The sequence below is a fragment of the Musa acuminata genome, chromosome BXJ3-10, assembly GCF_036884655.1.
Source record: "Musa acuminata AAA Group cultivar baxijiao chromosome BXJ3-10, Cavendish_Baxijiao_AAA, whole genome shotgun sequence".
Classification (NCBI taxonomy): Eukaryota; Viridiplantae; Streptophyta; class Magnoliopsida; order Zingiberales; family Musaceae; genus Musa; species Musa acuminata.
In genome coordinates this window covers 29,785,607-29,805,596 of record NC_088358.1, presented here as the reverse complement: position 1 = coordinate 29,805,596, position 19,990 = coordinate 29,785,607, and the positions used below count along the sequence as shown (strand labels likewise).

At 39.1% G+C, this 19,990-nt stretch overlaps 3 protein-coding genes across 3 annotated transcripts; all 3 read left to right on the top strand.

Annotated features, from left to right (window-relative positions):
- Positions 1-3,784: 3,784 nt before the first annotated feature.
- Positions 3,785-5,363, top strand: LOC103968776 (protein RADIALIS-like 3). Its single transcript, XM_009382085.3, has 2 exons — positions 3,785-4,360; positions 5,059-5,363. Exons 1-2 carry the CDS (start codon positions 4,089-4,091, stop codon positions 5,081-5,083), a joined length of 297 nt encoding a protein of 98 aa, XP_009380360.1. The 5' UTR covers positions 3,785-4,088; the 3' UTR covers positions 5,084-5,363.
- Positions 5,364-6,019: 656 nt separating this feature from the next.
- On the top strand, positions 6,020-12,161 carry LOC135651337 (uncharacterized). The gene is made up of 6 exons (XM_065171367.1): positions 6,020-6,570; positions 8,026-8,126; positions 9,738-9,807; positions 11,016-11,043; positions 11,133-11,193; positions 11,692-12,161. Exons 1-6 carry the CDS (start codon positions 6,463-6,465, stop codon positions 11,795-11,797), a joined length of 474 nt encoding a protein of 157 aa, XP_065027439.1. The 5' UTR covers positions 6,020-6,462; the 3' UTR covers positions 11,798-12,161.
- A 228-nt stretch (positions 12,162-12,389) lies between these two features.
- LOC103968775 (uncharacterized) lies at positions 12,390-19,862 on the top strand. Its single transcript, XM_009382084.3, has 8 exons — positions 12,390-12,805; positions 12,896-12,991; positions 14,115-14,225; positions 14,371-14,680; positions 15,667-15,757; positions 15,897-16,239; positions 17,988-18,136; positions 19,009-19,862. Exons 1-8 carry the CDS (start codon positions 12,509-12,511, stop codon positions 19,511-19,513), a joined length of 1,902 nt encoding a protein of 633 aa, XP_009380359.2. The 5' UTR covers positions 12,390-12,508; the 3' UTR covers positions 19,514-19,862.
- Positions 19,863-19,990: the final 128 nt, after the last annotated feature.

Below are 19,990 nucleotides of genomic sequence, written 5' to 3'. Positions count from 1 at the left end.
TTATGGTTTAAAAGAAGTGGTAGCAATATGTTGTATAACAAAGATGAAATAAAACCATGCTTATGTCTTTGTCCTGGGTAACATGGGAACATGAGAACATCTGAAAGCAAAATCAGTACTAGCTAAGGGTTCCAGGTTTGATATTAGATGAGAATCAAACCCAGATAACATGGCAATATAGGAAAGCAACTAATAGCATCAAAATCCAAGTATCGGTTCAGTTTGGCAAAACGAGGTAAGATATGCTATAGAAAAAATGAATCAGATATTTATCATGACATTTATCACCAAATATTGAACTAGTATGTTTAACTGATACTGCATATCTTCTTTGATGGAGAAACAATATGAGAAAGTGGAAAACATTATGCAACATCAAAGAAGATATGCAGTATTAGTTAAACATACTAGTTCAATATTTGGTGGTCATGATATATATATATATTAATTTATTTTACCACTAATATGGATCAATTCTGATTCTGGACGAATAAAAATTAGAATATGACAATTAAACACCACAAGTCTTCTTCTAAGTAACTATAACCGACCTTAGATCCACAGGTCTCTCTAGTCACGCATGTTCTCAGCATCTTAAATAATGTCAAGAGCTTCATAGAATCCTCTAGGGCAAAGTGCAAGCGATCATACCAAACCCTGTCATGAAATTAGCACCATATATCTTCTTTAAGAAAGCTCTCCTCGTAAGGGAGGGTTTGACAGACCAAAAATGGGAAAACAAGAGATTAAGAATTAAAGGCTTAATAAGAAAACAATGAGGAAAAAGTGAAAAGACTACTACCATCATGGTTTTAGAGCTAGAAATAAGATTTGATCTACATCAAGTTACTAAGATGTGCCAAATATCACCATTCTAATTGTACTGCATGATATTGTTCATTTTTATCCCAAGAGACCATGTTCAGAATATTCTCTAGTAGCAATTAACATCACTAGAATTTCAAACTTGAAAGCAAGATTTATGTTCATCCACACTAATTACAATCATACTACAATTACAATAGTTAATAGCCTTTTCTTTTTCTCCCAAACAATCAGTGATCATATGTTTCTTTCTGTAGAGAGTATTAAGGTACCAGTTATGAATGATTTAATTACTGGTACATATGCGATGTCAGATATAAAACATCTAACAAATTATAAGAATCTACTAAAGGAGTTGATTCTTGCATTACAAAACTAAGTTACAAAAGTATGCTTCCGTCATTCTACTCACTGAAGCAAGTACGTGATGAGTACATGATTCCAAACAAAAACAAAACAGGAGAATCTATTAAAAAGATCTCTTATCATGAGTAAATTCATATTCAGTAATAGAATACACACATACAGAATCACAGGCAGACGAGCATAAATGTTCCACCAAGGCATACCACAATCACAGAGTTCAGCAAATTAGTGCAGCATGCTCAGCAATAAGTGAAGTTTAGTAAATATGTAAAAGAAGACCATATCCAGAGTTCTTGGTAGGTGTTTAGAAAACAACTGTTACCACACAGAAGATATTGCCAAGATCTTGCTATTGAGAAGAATCTATTTTTCCTTGCATAGGAACCAAAAGACAAGGTCTTAACAGAGCCAGCCGAGCTGAGCTTTTCAAGGCATGCTTTATTGTGCTCAAACACCGCTCAACTTATTTTTATGAGAGCTCAAGCTTCGTCAAGTTTAATTTTCGAACTCGGCTCATCATACTTCTTTTTGTAAACTGAAGCTCAACTTAGGTCGGCTGAAGTTCCACTCAAACTAGATACCCTTTAGACTTTTACCAACCGTGCTAGCGAACATATATTGATAAAAATAAACACATGTATTAAGTAAAAGTTTGTTCAAAATTTTTCTTACAGTGATTATGAATAACCATATACATCTACATATCTTATCATTATTTTATACATCTAATTATGAGTTTATAGAATAATTTACTGACAAGTGGATCTACCGACTATTTTTGAACTTATAAATGAGCTCGTTCATGAGTTTATAGATATATTTTTATCATTTAATTTTTAATTGGCGGACCACACTGAATGCGTCGATTGGTAATAGAAAGAAGAGTCGACCAAGGGTGCGTTTGATTGCATCTGCTACCTTTCACATGAAAACATTGTTGCATCCACATTTGCAAATGTAAGTTGTATAAATTGCATGTAAACTCGAAATGCCTTTTCAAAATGCGATTTTTGCATGTTAGAGCCTAAGTCTACAATGCCTGCCCGCAAAACCACATGCAACCAAATCGTCTATAAATAATGATGCAGGTCATATATAACAAATGCATTTGAGCAATTGCATTCCGATAGTTGCATTTCTCACGAGGAAAGAGGAGGAGAAGAGAAAAGCAGTAATACCCTCGAGGGAGAAAACAACTCCTACGAAGGCAGCGGCAGCGGCCGCAGAGCAGGACACCCTCCTGGCCGAGGAGGCAGCCCTCTTGGCGGCGGCAATGCCTCCCTTCTCCACCACCTTCTCGCTTGGCTGCGTTACGGGTAGGGACTCGATCGATTTGTGATTTAGGTCGGATGGGGCGCATATGGGCCGCCCGAAGCCATGGAAAACTGTCGCCCGCCGCTTGTGGATGACGTGTATATGTATACATCAAAGTTGAGTTGTGGAAGGTGCATAGTACGAGGAAATGTAGCCGAGTTCGGCCAGCTACTCAAGCTCATAAATGCGAATGGAGGTCATGTGAGGTCCCACTCGATCTAAATCTTATCATCGACAACAGACAAGTTCATAAAATTCTGCAGTGGAATCATTAGATCACCCTCCTCCTCCTCGTCAAGAAAAGAACTGTCGTTAAACGAATTAAAACTCAAGCTCAGATGATTAAAGCTGTCGATATGCATGTGACACAGTATTATTGATCTTCGCTGATGGTGCCATCTTGAGCGGAAGAAAGAAGCCAAACAGCTGGGCAACACTAGGCTTGCGGTGAGATCCAGTTCAAAGTAGTACATATGCCAGTTGGTAGCATTTGGCTCGCAGCATGGAACATATCGACGCGTACACAATCAGGCAATCATCCTCTCACTCTTCCAACTGCAACCCGGCAGAAAAGAAATCGATACTAAGCGGACAAGATCTTCGGATGTCATTATCCTTTCTTTAGAAGAAGAATGCGACTTCTTTGACCACCCAGCCTGCTGATTAAACCTACTTCACCTCCTTTTAACCTCAAACAAAAGAAGCTATCCATCATTTCACGAGAAGGAGAAGATCAAATGAACAAGAGTATAAATCAATTCAGCTGGTAATCGAAACATTGGTGAGAGCAGTACATGTCCTTCCTTACAAGGGGAACAACTGCCATTCCATCAAATTATTTCTGACTCGGGAAGAGCTGTTTAGACTTTCCGGGGGTCTGTTAAAGGTCCAAGTAACACGTTTTTTAAGCTTGTCAGAGATGTCACAGTCAACCTCCGTAGAAATGTCTCAAGATAGTGATCCCGGTAGGTCTGCCTAAGTATCGTCGACAGGGCAACACAATCAGGTCCGTGACCCTCGGGAAAGCGAGTAGGATCGCCATCTCTGAAAGGGACTCGCACATCTTCGTTTCTTCGAGGACACGACGGCACCCTTAATCCGAGCAGTGTGTGGATACACTTGTATTACAGCACAGCAAACATGGTATTCATTCGTTTATTATGGACACAGGACCGATGAATACAAAGACATGCACGGTGGTGCATTCTTTTCACAGTTCATCGACCGATGAAGGAGACTCTCGAAGCTTTATCGTGGAAAAGGGGTCGAAAGCTTGGGACATGAAGTCACAAAAGGGGGGGCCCTCCCAAGACTCGGTCGATGATGGTTCCCCGGTACTCCATGTCACCCTCTCTGCTTTGTCATGTGGCTCTCGTGCAAACTAGTCATGCATCTGGTATTCTATCTTCTCTTTTCCCTAGTACGATTCTGCCGTTGTCTCCCTTCTGCCTCAGAACTGCTTCTCTTCTGCTTATAAGGCTACTTCTCCCTCACACCTTCGGCGATCGCAGCCTCTATAACCCCATCTTCCCTCCCCTTTTTGTTATTCCAGCATTCGACTCCTCTCTCCTTTGTGCAGGAGAATGGCTTCGGGATCGCTCTCACGTAGCTCGGGCTCCTCGTGGACGGCGCAGCAGAACAAGCTCTTCGAGCGAGCGCTCGCCGTGTACGACAAGGACACCCCGGATCGCTGGCAGAATGTGGCACGAGCCGTGGGAGGGAAGACCGTGGACGAGGTCAAGCGACACTACGAGCTCCTGGTCGAGGACCTCAAGTTCATCGAGTCGAACCGGGTGCCATACCCATATTACAAGTCCTCCAGCAGCAGGGCCGGCGGCGCTGATGAGGAGCAGAGGTAGATCTACCTTCCGCTTTCCACCGCCGTTCTCCGATCGTATCTTCTTCGGTTTCCTGTTTTCTGTCTCTTTATTTTCCGGGGTCGAAATCCTCGCAATTACAAGGCAGCTCGACGTTTGAGGACCTTGTCGAGAGTTCCCTTCTCTCGATTTCCTTGGACTGTTCACCGATCCGTCTTCTTCTCCTCTCTCTGATTCTTCTTTTCTCTCAAAAGGTTCAGCGGCTATAATTTGAAATGAGACAAACCTAACACGAGGTTTCGTGTTTCTTTACTTGAAGATTGCAAGAGATCTCTTCTTTCGCTCGCTGCATTCTGTTCGATCCCTCTTTTTCCTCGTCCAGTTGATGACTCATTTCTTCTTCTTCTTCTTCTTCACATATGCTCTCTGATTTGCGTCATGCATGATGAGTTACCACCATCTGATCTTCCAGTTATGACGAGAACTTTTGTGTCTCTTAACTCACATGAGATCTGATCCTGATTTGCCACCTCCGACGTGCGCTCTCCAGCCACCGGCCAGCACAGAAGCCATGTATGGTTTACCCAACATTATGGCTGACACTAGCTTTTTAAAGTAGTTCTTTCTTATCGAGAGTACAATCTCTCCCAACGCTTTATTCGTTCTGTCGCGCTAAAACATATCACATTGTATGGTGCCATTCTTTTGATGATCGCTATACAATAATTTCTTGCAGGCTAAGGTGCTTGAAGCTCCAGTGAAGCAGTGATTCCAAAGTAGGATCATAACCTGCATTAAAAAGTAGGAAGGCCGCCGTTCTTCTTCGGAGATCAACAAGCAACATCGAGGGAAACTCCTACCGCACGGATACCCTGTCTCACTGGTCTTTCTCTTTGTTTCTTCATATTAGTATGTTTCTTCTCCTCTTCCCCAGCCTTTTTCCCGAACCACCACTATCTAGGTGCTGCTCATCCTCTGTTGACATCTAAACTCTGCAGTAGATGATGGATGGTTTCGAGAAATTTACATCGTTTTTCTTCACCACAGAGTTAAATCTGCAATGTAGTGTAACACATGGTGTTGTCTCCCTGATCATATCTAATAACCCCGACCTATTTGCGAGGCAGGGAAAGGTTCGAAATTAATCGCAGAGGAAAGTCTCTCTCTTTCCAGATGCCTTCGTGCAATCACTGCATGTGCATTTCCATCAGGTGTGATCGACAACACATCATCGCGGTGCCCGTGTGTGTCTTTTCGTACATGCATGGCAGCTCTTCTGTTTGACCGTGAGCAGTAGAGATCCCGTGGATGCGAGGACGACCCTGCAAAGCTACGCATTCTCACAAGGCCTTTAACGATACCCACCAATGATCCAACCAAAGAGCTGTGACACCACAACTACACATGCGAGCGCTTTGAATCCTGTCCGAGTTAAAATGAGTCGAATCTTGCGATTGCTCAGCCAACAGCGGAGATATCCGGGTTTATCGTAACTCATCTAGAATGGTTTCACAGAAGAAAAAGCCATAGGAATCCGAGTCTAATGTGGACACCAGATGTGGACCTAAGATGGAATCTATTGCATCGATAGTGGTCGAACTATCCTCGATTCGGAGAATAGTGAGTCCCACTACACAAATAATCAAGTTTGCAAAGTAATTAGGTTCCAAAAAATAAGTATTATGATTGGAATTTGATTGAAATCAATAGGCGTCCGTTGTTCCGCGATGAAAGGCTTCTATGCGGTCACGCGCGGATACCGCAAACCGGTGGTATGATTACGTCTGCTCATCGCTCACAGGTCGTTCGGGATGCCCTCTTGTGATGGATCATCAAGCGTTTCCGAATTTTGAAGGCACATCTCGGAGGAACGAGGAATAGGGAAAAGGAAACCAGAAGAACTACGGCTCCGAGACCAGTCCCTGAAATTTACCTTCGGATTTGGGGAAAGTTCGGAATTCGTACCGTGAAACACTACTAAAATTGTCAGAGTAGAAAGAGGAAACCCGATCGAATCGCCTTCCACCAAAAATTCACGAGTCGTCGTTCTTTGGTTCTGCGAATTCTTTGTTTGATATCCCGTCTTTTTCGAGTCCACGACCCTCCCGATCCTGATCTTATTGTGGCGCGGGATTCAAAAATGGGTTTACTGGGGCAAAGGGCGGTCTCCAATCCCTCGGCCGTGCTTTCAGCGCTGGTAAGCAAGAGGGACAATCTCCAGGACGAGCTCCGGGTCATCGAGAGACAAGTAGGTCCCCCGTCTTACTTTCTATTGTCTCTTTTTTCTTTTTCCTCTTCCCCATGTTTCTTTTAGGTTAGCATCTCTGATTTCATCGTGAAAGAATTGATTGTTATGTCTCTTTGATGAAAAAGCTGTTATCTTTTCCCTGGTTAGCGCAGTTTTGCTACTTAGGTTTCAGTATTTCATGATTGTGTTTGGTCCAATTGTTCTTTACTTGTGAAAGCTTGCTCGGTTCGTCAAATTGGTTATGAACGGAGCGTGGTCAATTTTAATATGTTGGCTTCGGTGACATTCCATGTTATTTTGCAGGAGAACCTGTACCTGCTATTGACATATCTATATTCCTTTTACAAAATACTCCTTGAGAATGAGGATTTCATGTTTCATCTTCTTTTCTATTCAATGATACGAGTACTGCTAAGAATCACATCATCAACCTGATCTCTAATGCTTTATCTTCCCCCTTCCCGTATCCTTCCTTTTCCCTACTTGAACTTCTATGGTTGGGCTGAGGGTATTTTCTATATAGACGAGAAAATATTCGAGAACGTTGATCCTCGGATTTGATAATGGTAGTATATATGCCCGCCAAATCCAAATCACTTAAAAGTTTTGGTTATTTGAAACCTTCCGCTTAGGACTAAGGAGGGTGAGAAATGCACTAGATAGCAAATAAAGTAAGCATCCAACATAGGTAGGGATGACAATTAAAAGCTTTGAGTATGCTCAACTAATATGGTGATTTGTTAATTCCCGCCGATAGAAAACATATCATATGATCTTTCTGGTTGACTAAAACGACGAGGAATTGCATAATATTAAAAAATCTAAAGGCCTTCCTTTTCTTCATTTAGATCCTCTGACAGCCACTTTCTTGTTGAATAACTTGTTTCTGCTTTACTTTCATAGCATACTCGACCAATTCAGAACATGGCATGAAGCAACCAGTGTCCATTTGCTTGGTGAGCCAAACTATTTGTGTAATATCTTCCATATGCTCTGGGAACTTTGAGGAAACTATTTCGACTGTTGAAGAAGCTAGAGGGTTGCTAGGGATCATGCACTGGTAGTCTGAAGATTTCCATTCACGTTCATAAAAAAATATCTATTACCAATAACACTTTGTTTTGAAGCACCACCATCCATCTATTCCACACGTGAAACCCTTACTTTTCCTTTGCAACGATGATCCATGTTAAAGACATTTCACAAATAACTTAAATATCTTTTGTGCAACTGTTGTTCATATGACAAAATAGTTATTTATCCTGATGTCATGATCTGGAAATTTGTAGCTGATCTGACTGTTCCCTTAAAAAAAAAAAAGTGAGAGAATTCCACATTTACATTTTTTTTTGCAAGCATGTATTTTGGTCCCATTAATTGCAATTGATATATGGTTTATTTGGATGAACATGAATTAGTAATTGCATCTTCACATTTTCTGCTATACTTTGTTAGATCTATGACCTAGAAACTACATATTTACAAGACTCAAATCAGAATGGAAGTGTGCTGAAAGGTTTTGAAGGTTTCTTGTCATCATCAAAGAGTACTGCTAAGTAAGTTTATTGAATTTGCAGTATAAATTTGTGCTTCCGTTCTTATTTTCTCTATTTATTGAATATTGCTTTCTACAACCAGTAGAACAATAATGCTAAAGTTCTCTTCTTAATCCTGCTGAGGTTATGCACTGTAGGTTGTCTTATACCTTAACAAGAGTGATGGATCTTCATTCTGTTACTCCGGAATTTGCAATCTCGTACCTCTTTTCTATTTCTAATTGTACAAAAAACATCACACCCTTATTTTACCTTTAAAGATGTGTCTTAACCATCTAGCAGCAACTGCATCCCTGTTGCCCGTTGACCCTGCTCAAAATAATCTCGATTTTGCTGGATTTTACCAATGTGATCATAAAATATAATTCTCTTGAATTTTCTAGACCAAGCTTCTGATAAAGTTGGTTATTCCAGTGCCAGCTCTTTGATGCATTTCTTGTTATACACATGGATAAGGACAATAGTGAAAGTGACATGGATTACTAGTATCATGTGTTTATTTGTTGCTATAAATGAATTTTTTTTACCTTGTAACTCCCAAAACTTCTTCATAAGAGTTCTGTTCCATGCCTAATTTCACATGGAAGCTCAAAGTGTCTCCGCTTCATCATATTTGACCAATATCCCAATTGCTTTTTTTTTAATATCCCAGTCATGTCGTTGACACAAGGCATGCCATTTACAGTTTGTGTGTATGGAAATTTAAGAAATCATTATATAATAATTGGGAGCATGCAGTAGATAAGAAAAAGAAGGGATACTGAAATTTGGCCTAACACATAAAGGAATATTCTACAGAGAAATCCTTTAACTCGAGAGATGATCATGTTGAGTGTCTGTGATACTCATACTATAATATTGGTATTCTCAACTTTCTTGTGGAATACATGCCACATATCTCATAGAAAACTCATAATCAATTGTGAATGATGTAATAAAGATTCCTTAACTTGTTTGAATATTCATTTTCTATCAATGTGTCTGCACAACCATATACCTTTTGACAAAGTTTTATTAACTTGCCTTACTTCTAGGATTGCCAACTAGTGGCACATGCCATTAGATAACAAGAAGTGAATGGAGGTGCTGAGTAGACATTAATTTTTGTCTCGCTGAATGTTGCAACTACTTTTTCAATGAACTGCTTTATCTGGAGTTGTTCCCTTATCAAATTAAATCCTTGAAATACCATGAATATTGTACATGAAGTTTTATTTTATTTTATTTTGTCTTACTTGTGGTAGAGAGGAGCACTAGTATCTTTTTCACAATTCTTTATCTGCATGATGATTGTGATCTCTGAAAAATGTGCATCTTGATTGGCATTAAATCATTGATATGCTTGTGGCCAATGATTTAAGCACCGATGTATACCTGGTATACTGCTTGGTGATGCATAGTGTATCTCGGCTGGATCGATCACCTCCTAATGCTAATTGTATCTGTTTTGATTTAGTAATGTTGCTTGAACATCCATCTGCATGTTTTGGCACACCGGTCTCTTCAGAGTTCATATTTTCAAGAACTTATCTATCACAAGCTCTGATGTATAACATTTCAGGTGGTAACAGCTTATAATAACAAAAACATTATTTAAAATTATGTTTTCAGCCTGAAGCGTTCCAGAAGGTTTCAGCCTGAAGACAGGCTATTCTCCTTGTCATCAATTACCTCCCCAGTGGTATGTACCTGCTGCAACTTTCTAAACATTAGCTAAATGGTCCTGCTTCAAATGCCAATTATTTTTGCATGTCAAAATAAATTTAACAAGTGGAAAATGATATCAGGTGGAATTTTTTGTATTATCTCTGATTTCACATTGTATCTAAAAATTCCATTCGCTGTTCTTATATAAGCTACAAAGGTAAATATGTTTTTTCACATCTTTGTGACTTCGATCTGTGAATTTATTAAAGAAGACCTACTTGTTACAATATGCTGATTTAACTTTATCTTCCTCTTCTGATTTTTTTTCCCCACTTTGCCTTATGGAATACAATTGGCAGCTTGCCTCGTGTTAAAGTTTACGATCATGATGAAATACTTGATATTTGAGTTCTGCATCATTAAGTTGAGGGTTCATTTAGTTGTTAACGTATTGGTGTCTGCATGGCACTAACCTGGTGTGCTTGAGAAGGAAGCCACAGCATATCTTTGGTAGTAGTCACCAACACAACTGGTGTCATTGGATTGCTTTTGTGGCATGTTGTCACGGACTTAGCTGGTTTTGCCTAAGTCGTGCGGCACCCTTGCGTGTCCGTCCGCAAAGGTCAGCCTCCCCGAAGCCTCCCATGGTCCCTTAGGACCCACAAAAGAGAGAACGGGATAGAGAAAACGCCTCACTCGGGATCCACAAGCAAACATTTCCGAAAAACACTTCATAGACAATGCAAATTACAAACAGACTTTACAAGCTTTGAACAGTTGCACAACAAAGGGTAAAATGGTCTACTACAGACCGAAAATCTCTCACAAGTGTCTACATGACACAATCTTTATTTACAAGCCTAAAGCGGCCACCAACCCAACTAAAATGAGACTATTAAGCCTTCGGCTGTCCCTCTACATGCTGTACAAAGTATGAACATACCAAAAGACACGGACATACATAAGTATTACATCAAACATCCTATTTCGAAGTTTGTCCGTGACAATGCGGAGTACAATGGAAAAAGAGAAAACAGTCAGGTCAAGTGAGACAATAGTGAGATGGGGCTAAACGGCATGTGAATATTTTTGTATTTAACATTTCCATCGTATGTAATTCATAATTCTATCAATATTATCTTTTTTTTAATCCTCACTTGTTTCTGTAGTCAGTCTTAATTACTATTGTCATATGACACGTTATGCAGAGATGAGCAATCTAACCATTGTGCATGTGTTTAGGTTGAAGAACATGTTGCTGGTCGGGATGGTGAGTTTTCTTCTGAGACTATCCTAGTGATTTTGTAGTAAGGAAGCTATAGTTGGCCTGTTTATTTGTCTCTTTATTTTTTTGTATAGAGGGAAGGTCTGAATATGGTCCAGGTCGATCACGGGGTGGAGGAACTCCTGCAAATGGACAGTAAGTACACTTAATTATATTCCCATGCACCTATAGATGGCGGTGAGGTGTTGGAGGCAGTCTGTGGATGGAATAACGAGTTCCTATCTCTTTGCTTTTTGATTGGATGAATTCAGTAAAAGATTTACATCTGGAAATCCCAAGTGTGTTTTTCACCTGAACTTGATTCAAGGTGCTTTTTTTGTGGTGTCGGAATGTCATGCCAATGGGATCTCTGTTAACTTTTAAAATCCACAAGGGTTATTGTCCGGTAGGAAGCGATCATCTACATTGAGGAACACAACTAGATAGCCCTAATGCGGTCAAAGAGAGCTTTCTAATCTGGAACTACCTCTTCATAACTTTGTGCAAATTATGTCAAAAGTGATTTCTAGATTTTATTCTTTGTGAATCTTCTTATCCTCAAGATGATGTACTCTTTTATGATTAATCTCGTTAAACCTTTCTATTCCAAGGTGCATGTGGCTGATCGATATCTTTGTCCTCTATTGTTTCCAGAGGAAAGCCGAAGAAGGGGGGAAGAATCGCTTTGAGAGAGGGGAAAAGGCTACGACCATCAATTGAACAGGAATTGGATGATGAAGAAGACCTTGATATAGTTTGAGATGGTTGTTATGCTTGGTTATATATATATATATATATATATATTGGACTTGCTGCATCTTAATTGTTTTCACAAAGGCTTCATCTCTTGATGATGAGAGTTTTGTTTATCAGTTCTATCTGCCGTGCCAACTATTCTGATATTGCATAGAAAATTTCAGGAGAAAGAGTTTTTTGTTTTTTGAAACGCTCTTTCAGAGCCTCTTAATTTTGATTATCGAGTGGCTGACTATACATTTGAATTTATAGTGGCCGACTCACCTAATATTTATTGGCATAGTTATTTGATCCCAATTAGGGCAACCAGTTGGATTGGAAAACTTGATAAATTTAAGTTTGTAATGTCTCTCTTTGTTACATTTTCACTTCGTCTTTGGAGAATGGTGCATCAAATTAATTATTTACATCTTTTAAATCTGCATTATCGTATTTCTGGTGTTTAAAATATTACAAAATTTCAATATTATTTAATAATATGTTTGTATATTAATTTAATGTTCAGGATTATATGGTTCATCCTCTAACATGCCATTCTGTGAATTAGTATAGAATCACCATTACTCATTTCTTGCCAAGAAATTGCATTTAGGGCTTTACGCGGGCCACAGATGGAGGGTTCAGATTGCCCCTCCTGACCACCCGCGCCGCCCTCTCTCCTACTACGCCTAAAACCCGTCGCCAACTTCCCTAAGACCACACGATTCTCTTCGTAATGCTCCGGTTGTCGCGCTCCGCCGCCGCCCTATCGGCGACAGCGGCGGCCGCGGCTGCTCTCGCGGCGCTTTCTGACCACGCCTACGCCGATGGCCCTTTTCGTTTCCCTTATCTCTCCTCCCCCTCTCCTACTCCTGCGGCGCCCGCCGTGCCGACCGCGGGGACCCGCCCACCGGGAGAGGTTCCAGGTGCGGCCTCTTCGTCGTCCACATCGTCCGGTGGGTTTGATCCTGAGGCGCTGGAGAGAGGGGCGAAGGCGTTGAGGGAGATCAATAGCTCCCCTCATGCGAAGCAGGTGTTTGCTCTTTCTCCTGGCTTTTAGTCCTCTTTTTATCCCTCTTCAGCTTGTTTGGACCTGTCTCTATTATGACGATCGATTCTTTAGGTGTTTGAGCTGATGAGGAAGCAGGAGGAGACGCGGTTGGCAGAGGTGGCTGCCGAGAAGACCCAGTATCTTGCGATTCAAGCTGAGGGTGAAATTGTGAGCAATTTATTTATTTTTGTTTCATCTCCTTTCGACCTTTCTCTGTGTTCTTGCGGCACAGTTCCAGGGGCGGCGTAGATTGGAGACTATTGTTTATTTTCCAACACAAAAATTGGATTACATGTGTTGTCTTTTTTTCTTTCTTGGCATACACGAGTTGACGTAGAGTCCAGATTTTGACTTTGGCATTTGTAAATGCAACGAGTTCGTCAATGTCCTTGACTTAGTTTCATGGTTTGACACCATGAAATTGATAACTTTAGCAGGGAATTTCAAAGCACATTATGTGGCCTCAGAGTTGACAGGACAAAGATATCATTTTATTATGCAATGAGAAAAAGGCATTCTAATATAGTTTTGTTCATCAGTTGATTGCTTGCTGTAGTTGGAAATGGAAATCTAAGTCTATTTGATGCTATGTTGTCCCATTTACATCACTAGGATACTGAGTCCAGTTGTAATTTATCAAGTAGTTGGACTGCTGATCCAATGTGGAAGTGGTAATTCTTGCTAAGTATAAAATTTTAGTATATTTCATGAAGTTTGTTATAGCATTCTTGCTTCACCATGGTGTTTTCAGCATAAGTTAAAGTCTAGCAATTCTTTCTACAATGGAATCATGCCATTTTCACAGAAAAAAAGAGTATTGCATTTTGGGTGGATTCTATCTCATGGGTCTTGTAACTACTTTCCATTTCCCTCGTGGTCTGCTTCAACAGTGCAAAACCTAGTTTTTGTCATAATGAAAGTAACTGGGTTTCCTACACTTGCATGGGAATGGATTTTCATGTCCTAAAATTTGAAGCTTCTATTACTTACAAGAAGCAATTCGACTATCTGACATATGATGGAAAATTAGAAGAGGTCGTACTGACGGTCCATAAGCACAATTAATCGGTTTCAACTATTCATGGGTCTATATGGATTATATACCACCTGTTAATTCAATTTAGTACTATGTTCCGCAGCAATGCTAGGCTTATTGTATCATGATATTTATCATCCATTGCATTTGACAGTTGTTCCCTGTGAAACAAATTTCATTTATCAATTTTATTCCCCGGAAGTTTAATGTTCATATTGCATATGTTTCATCAAATGTGTGCTGCTCTGTTGCCAGGAAAAGCAAAGAAAACTGGCTGAAGAACAGAGGAACTTAGTCCAACAACAAGCACAAGCTAAGGCACAAATGGCACGCTATGAAGATGAATTGGCAAGGAAAAGGATGCAGGTAATTGAATTTTTGTTTTTACTCTCAAGCTGCAAGAGTATTTACTTCAAACAATATGGTTATATGGTGAACATTTTCTTATGCATTGATCAAAGCTGAGCTTGCTAAATGGATATTGGATTTCCAATGCCTTATTAATTTACAGATAGAACATGAAGCCCAGAGGAGGCAGAATGTCGAACTTGTAAGGATGCAAGAAGAATCCTCTGTAAGAAAGGAACAAGTAAGGCGTGCTACAGAAGAACAAATCCAGGCACAATTGCGTCAGACTGAGAAAGAGAGAGCTGAAATAGAGCGTGAAACAATAAGAGTTAAAGCCATGGCAGAGGCTGAAGGTCGGGCTCATGAAGCGAAACTCACGGAAGAGCATAACCGAAAAATGCTTTTAGAACACATGAAGGGTGAACGGGAGAAGTGGATTGCTGCAATTAATACAACCTTTAGCCACATAGAAGGTAATGAACTACTAGCAAGCGCCTTAGGAAATTGCACATGGAAGTAATTAGTTTGTGAACTAACAAAAACTTTTACTTGAAGAATCTTATCCAAATTTTGTGCAAATTGGGACTAGACAACTATTGGTTATTTCTAGGAGTTCTGGGAGAACATGGGCCTATGCATTAGAAAGAATAAGTTTTTTGTACCAAAAGCATCTTACTTGCTGAGTCTGCTGAATTTGACTCGAATCAAACTTCTGTGGAAGTTAGAGAAATCAATAAAGAAATGTGATGCCAACTGCCTTTCATGTTTCTTTTTTCTTTTTGACTGAAGTTTGTAGACTTTAAATTTTTCTCATATATTGATCCTTTTTCTTTTATTTCCCATTTATACTGTTCAATTGGAATCACCATCATTTGTTTGCATACAATTGTATTAATTTGCATGCGATTATATAGTTTGCATATGCGTTATCCTTATGACTTATTCAGAGCATTAACCTTCTAAAGGTGGATTTGCAGGGTTACTTGAGACTATATAATTCTGAGAGAGGATAGAATGTGGGGAATTTGTATATATGCTACGTACATGCTCGTAGGAGACTTGTAGATATCCTTGTTATACAAGGTGAGTTTTTTAGGATTAATGAGGTGAGGTAAGATAGGAGACCTAAAAAAATCTTTACTGAAACAATAAAAAGACATTGAACTATTTTTAGTTTAGCTACTGATGTTGCCTTACTGAGCTCTCAATAACATGAGAAAGATTCATGTAACCAACTCTGAATAGTTGAGACATTATGGTTTTTTTGTTTTTGTTATTGTTGTTGTCATTGTTTCTGTTGTAATTTGCCTTCGGTAACTTTCCTGAATAAATCTGTCCATTTTGAGATCTAGCTAATGTGTACTTGCTTGTCAAGTTATCATATGGTACAGTAGCAAGATCTCTCTAATATTCTATCTCAGAGCATTTCTCTGTGCTGATAGTCATTTGAAAATTACAGGTGGTTTGAGGATGTTACTGACTGATCGGGGTACACTAATTATGGCTGTCGGAGGAGTAACTGCCCTTGCTGCTGGCATCTACACTACTAGGTTTACCCAAACATCATCTTTTTGTTCCATCACCTCTAAATTCTTCTGTACTACAAGAACTTATGCCACTAGATAGTATTTCTTCATTGTCCTTCTCAATTAGGTGATGTTTGTGCTGACCTTGATCTTTCATATACAGGGAAGGTGCAAGGGTTATTTGGGGTTATGTCAATAGGATATTAGGCCAGCCATCACTAATACGTGAATCGTCAATAGCCAAATTTCCATGGTCTGGACTGGCACCTAAGATCAAAAAAATTGTTTCAAGTTCTGGGGCTGCACTTGGAAAAGAGACATCATTAGAAAATGGGTCTAATTTTGACAAAATTATTCTTCATCCTTCTCTAAAGAAAAGGATTGAGCAACTTGCTAGAGCAACAGAAAATACCAAGTCACATCAAGCACCTTTTCGTAACATGCTGTTTTATGGACCTCCTGGTACCGGGAAGACCTTGGTTGCTAGAGAGATTGCTCGCAAATCGGTAGGTGCATAAACTTATTGCTATCTTGTCTATTGTTTTCTGCTACTTCCTTATGTGACACATGCTTTTACCCTTCCTCATGTAGCAGTCTTAACTCAAGATTTTTTATTATCCATCTTTATCAGCATGTCTGTTTTCCAGTGAAGTACATGTACGGGTTGGATAGACCATTACATACAAGGCCCTAGCCAATCAGACTGCCTGAAGTGGTTATATCCTAAAATTGATTGTCTGCACAAATATAATTTTGACTCTGCCGAGAGGCAAAAAAGAATAATTTGGTGGCTAAAAGACCAGTGATGAATGGCTGTTAGATGTTCTTATTGAAGTCTTATGGTAAAAATTATAAGGCAGTGAAGGAATAGATATACATGTTAGCCCAAGAAAATTCATGTTCTTATCTGATAGGCTGGTTAAAATTGTACACATAGGTTAGCCAACATGGCTATGCCATGGTTGGCATCATAGTGTTTGTGACACTCTACTTCTAATTGTTCAGTGAGTTCCTATTTCTCTCTAGTACCGGTTCAAATACATAAATTCTTCATGCACTTGGAGTGTATTACTTGCAATAAAATTTTACCACCTTACTTTCTTTATTATGGTTCTGCCTTTTCCAGTGGCTATAGATCAATGTTTGTCTGGCTGTGCTTTTAACTAGATTTTTACCAATCCTAACAAGGTCATTGTTTTCATCCAATTGAGTGATTTCCTAGGATCACCTGAAATTATCCTCTTTCATCTCTTCAGTAATCCTGATATGATCCTTTCTGTTTTCCTTAATACTAATCTTTTCTACCAGCATCTATTTTTTCTAAAACCACAAAGATGTCAAGTTGGCCTTGGTATTTATTTGTTGTAGAATGGTATGATTGAACTGATCTAAGATATGCAGAATATTTCTATGATGTTATTATTTGTTCTAATTATAAAGTTAATTTTCCTTTCCACGGCTCGCAGATGATTGTGATGACCGATTTCTTGTGGCATGTTATTGGTCTATTGTTGTCAAATTTTCTCCTTAAATTAACTGTGCAAGAGTACAATATCGAATGATGCTTATTTGTATAGGCATCTTTTAATGATTGAGGTGCTAATTAGAACCATTACCAGAATCATTCTCCATCATGCATCTTCACTTTTCCCTAGTAAAAAAAGATGTGGCAGGTCTGCTAGATTGAATTTTGAATGTCATGTTTAAAGTGGATGATGTTGGATAAGCTCCAAGTTGGCTTGACACAACAAAGCAAGGCAGGAGAAAAAAATGGGGTCATTACTTTATGGTGCCACTCGTACACAATAAGCTAATAAATTGATGTCATTCAACTCCATATAATTCGAGTAGCCTTCAATATTGAACATCCTAACATTTCAATCTTAAAATTTTCAACAGTATGTTAATTGAACTTAGTTTGAAATTTTCAAAAATTTATTCTTTCCCTATTTTCAGGAAAAAAAGTATTATTTTTAATTACCGCAAGCAACATTCTTCCCTGAAACCTTATAAAAAATTGTGTAAGGGAAAAACAAAGAAGATTGTCAAATTTTAATGCTTTGTTGATATGTCCAAATGCTAGCTTGAGAAACTAATTTAATATCGTCTGTCTATTCCTCTTTCTCCTTTTAATTGTTTATCAAATGTAGTTGTCACAAACAGAGAATTTTATCAGTTGGAAACAAAGTCAGGATGCTTTTGGCACTTTTCATAGTTACATTTTAGTTCAAATGTCAACATATTGTGTCTACAGGGCCTGGATTATGCGATGATGACTGGGGGGGATGTTGCGCCACTGGGTTCAGAGGCTGTCACAAAAATCCATCAGATATTTGATTGGGCTAAAAAGTCAAGAAAAGGTTTATTGCTTTTTATCGATGAAGCTGATGCTTTTTTGTGCGAGTAAGTTACTGATCTAAATCTTGTTCTCTTATTCTGCTGATTGGTTTAGGTTCAAGTTCTATCATTCTTAATTGTAAACATCTATCTTGTAAATGTTTTCATTACCTATACTTTGTAAATGTCTATCCTGCAAACATATTCATTCCCTTTATCTTTTCACACTGTTGATAATGTTGTCATTTGGGAAAGGGAGGTTTTCAACTATATTCTTTTTTAAAATTGTAGAAGCATCCCTTTCTTTGTAATATATGTTAAATCAGCAGTCTTTGTACAGACAACATTTCTGAACTTAGTTATGATCTTGGACCCTTGGTTGTTCCCTTAAAATCTAAATCTAGTTATCAATGATATTAAAGAAATGAAAGATGGGGAAAGGTTGGCAACTTCCCCTTTGGAATCAACATGCTGGCCATCTCATCCAATGAAATACTGATTGGAGCACCATGTAGCCTAATTCAATTTATTGGCCTGGATAGGTTGTCCTTCCATTTGTGTCACTCTGGTCAGGAGCAACTATTGTTGTAATACAGTTACTGAAGATACTAAGCTGGTGGATTGCTTAAACCAGTTGTCTGAAGTTTATATTGGTAACATGATATATCATACCAGTTCCTATTGTCTATGAATATTGAGGACTTCTGCATTTTGCTCTTACCAACCCGATTGTCAATAGGCTGGCCGTAAATAGTTTACCCAATACATTGTGTATATCGACAAACAGCAAGCGGTATGCAAAAACGATATGGATGCTAGAATTTCTTTAACAGGAGAACTGGATCATTGGAAATCATCAGACTATGATTGCTTATTTTTTGGTTTCAGGTCTGGTTTTATAGCAGTTTGCTCATAATTTTTTTCATATTTGTACCCAGGCGGAACAGTATACATATGAGTGAAGCCCAGCGGAGTGCATTGAATGCATTGCTTTTTCGAACTGGTGACCAATCAAGGGATACAGTTCTTGTCCTGGCTACAAATAGACCTGGTGACCTAGATGCAGCTGTCACGGACCGAATGGATGAAGTAATTGAGTTTCCACTGCCTGGCGAAGAAGAACGTTACAAGTTGTTGAAGCTCTACCTAGGACAATATATATTGCAAGAAGGTGATGGCCAATTATGGTGGAATTCTCTATTCAAGAAGCAGCAGCAAAAGATAATTGTGAAGGACATGACAGAGGATGTGCTTCGTGAAGGTGCACGAAAGACTGCTGGATTTTCGGGACGAGAGATTGCAAAGCTCATGGCTAGTGTCCAAGCGGCTGTATATGGGCGCCCTAATTGCATGTTGGACTCGGAGCTCTTTATGGAAATAGTGAACTATAAGGTCACCGAGCATCATCAACGCACCAAGCTTGCTACAGAAGCCATATATTGAGAACTACAATATGGAGTTATCCTAGCTACATATCTCCCTTGGCGGATTGATCACATTGATCCCAATTTTTTGCTAATAATTATCAGGTGAGGCTGTAGTTATCAACACCGAGTACATGAATGTCCTGGAGAAGGGTCGCTCATTAGAAAAAATAGGTTTTTTGTTTGCTCCATTGTTATTGTATTTGAATTTTGATTAGTTGGGAACTCAAAATATGCACGAGGAGAAGAAAATGTCCCCAAGATTGACATTCTTGGATGAATGTGGAGTCTGGAGATGAGCTTTCGATTTCCTACACTTCCTGTAGAACAAAATTAGTGAAATGAAATCATAAGAGCATACTCCTGTAGTCTATATGCGTCGATTATACATATGTTCTGATGCAGATTCATTCACCCTCATCATCATCGCTTTGGTGTGGTCTATTGCTAATACTGAACCGTTTCATGTTTATTTTCAAGGAGCCTTTCGATCGCT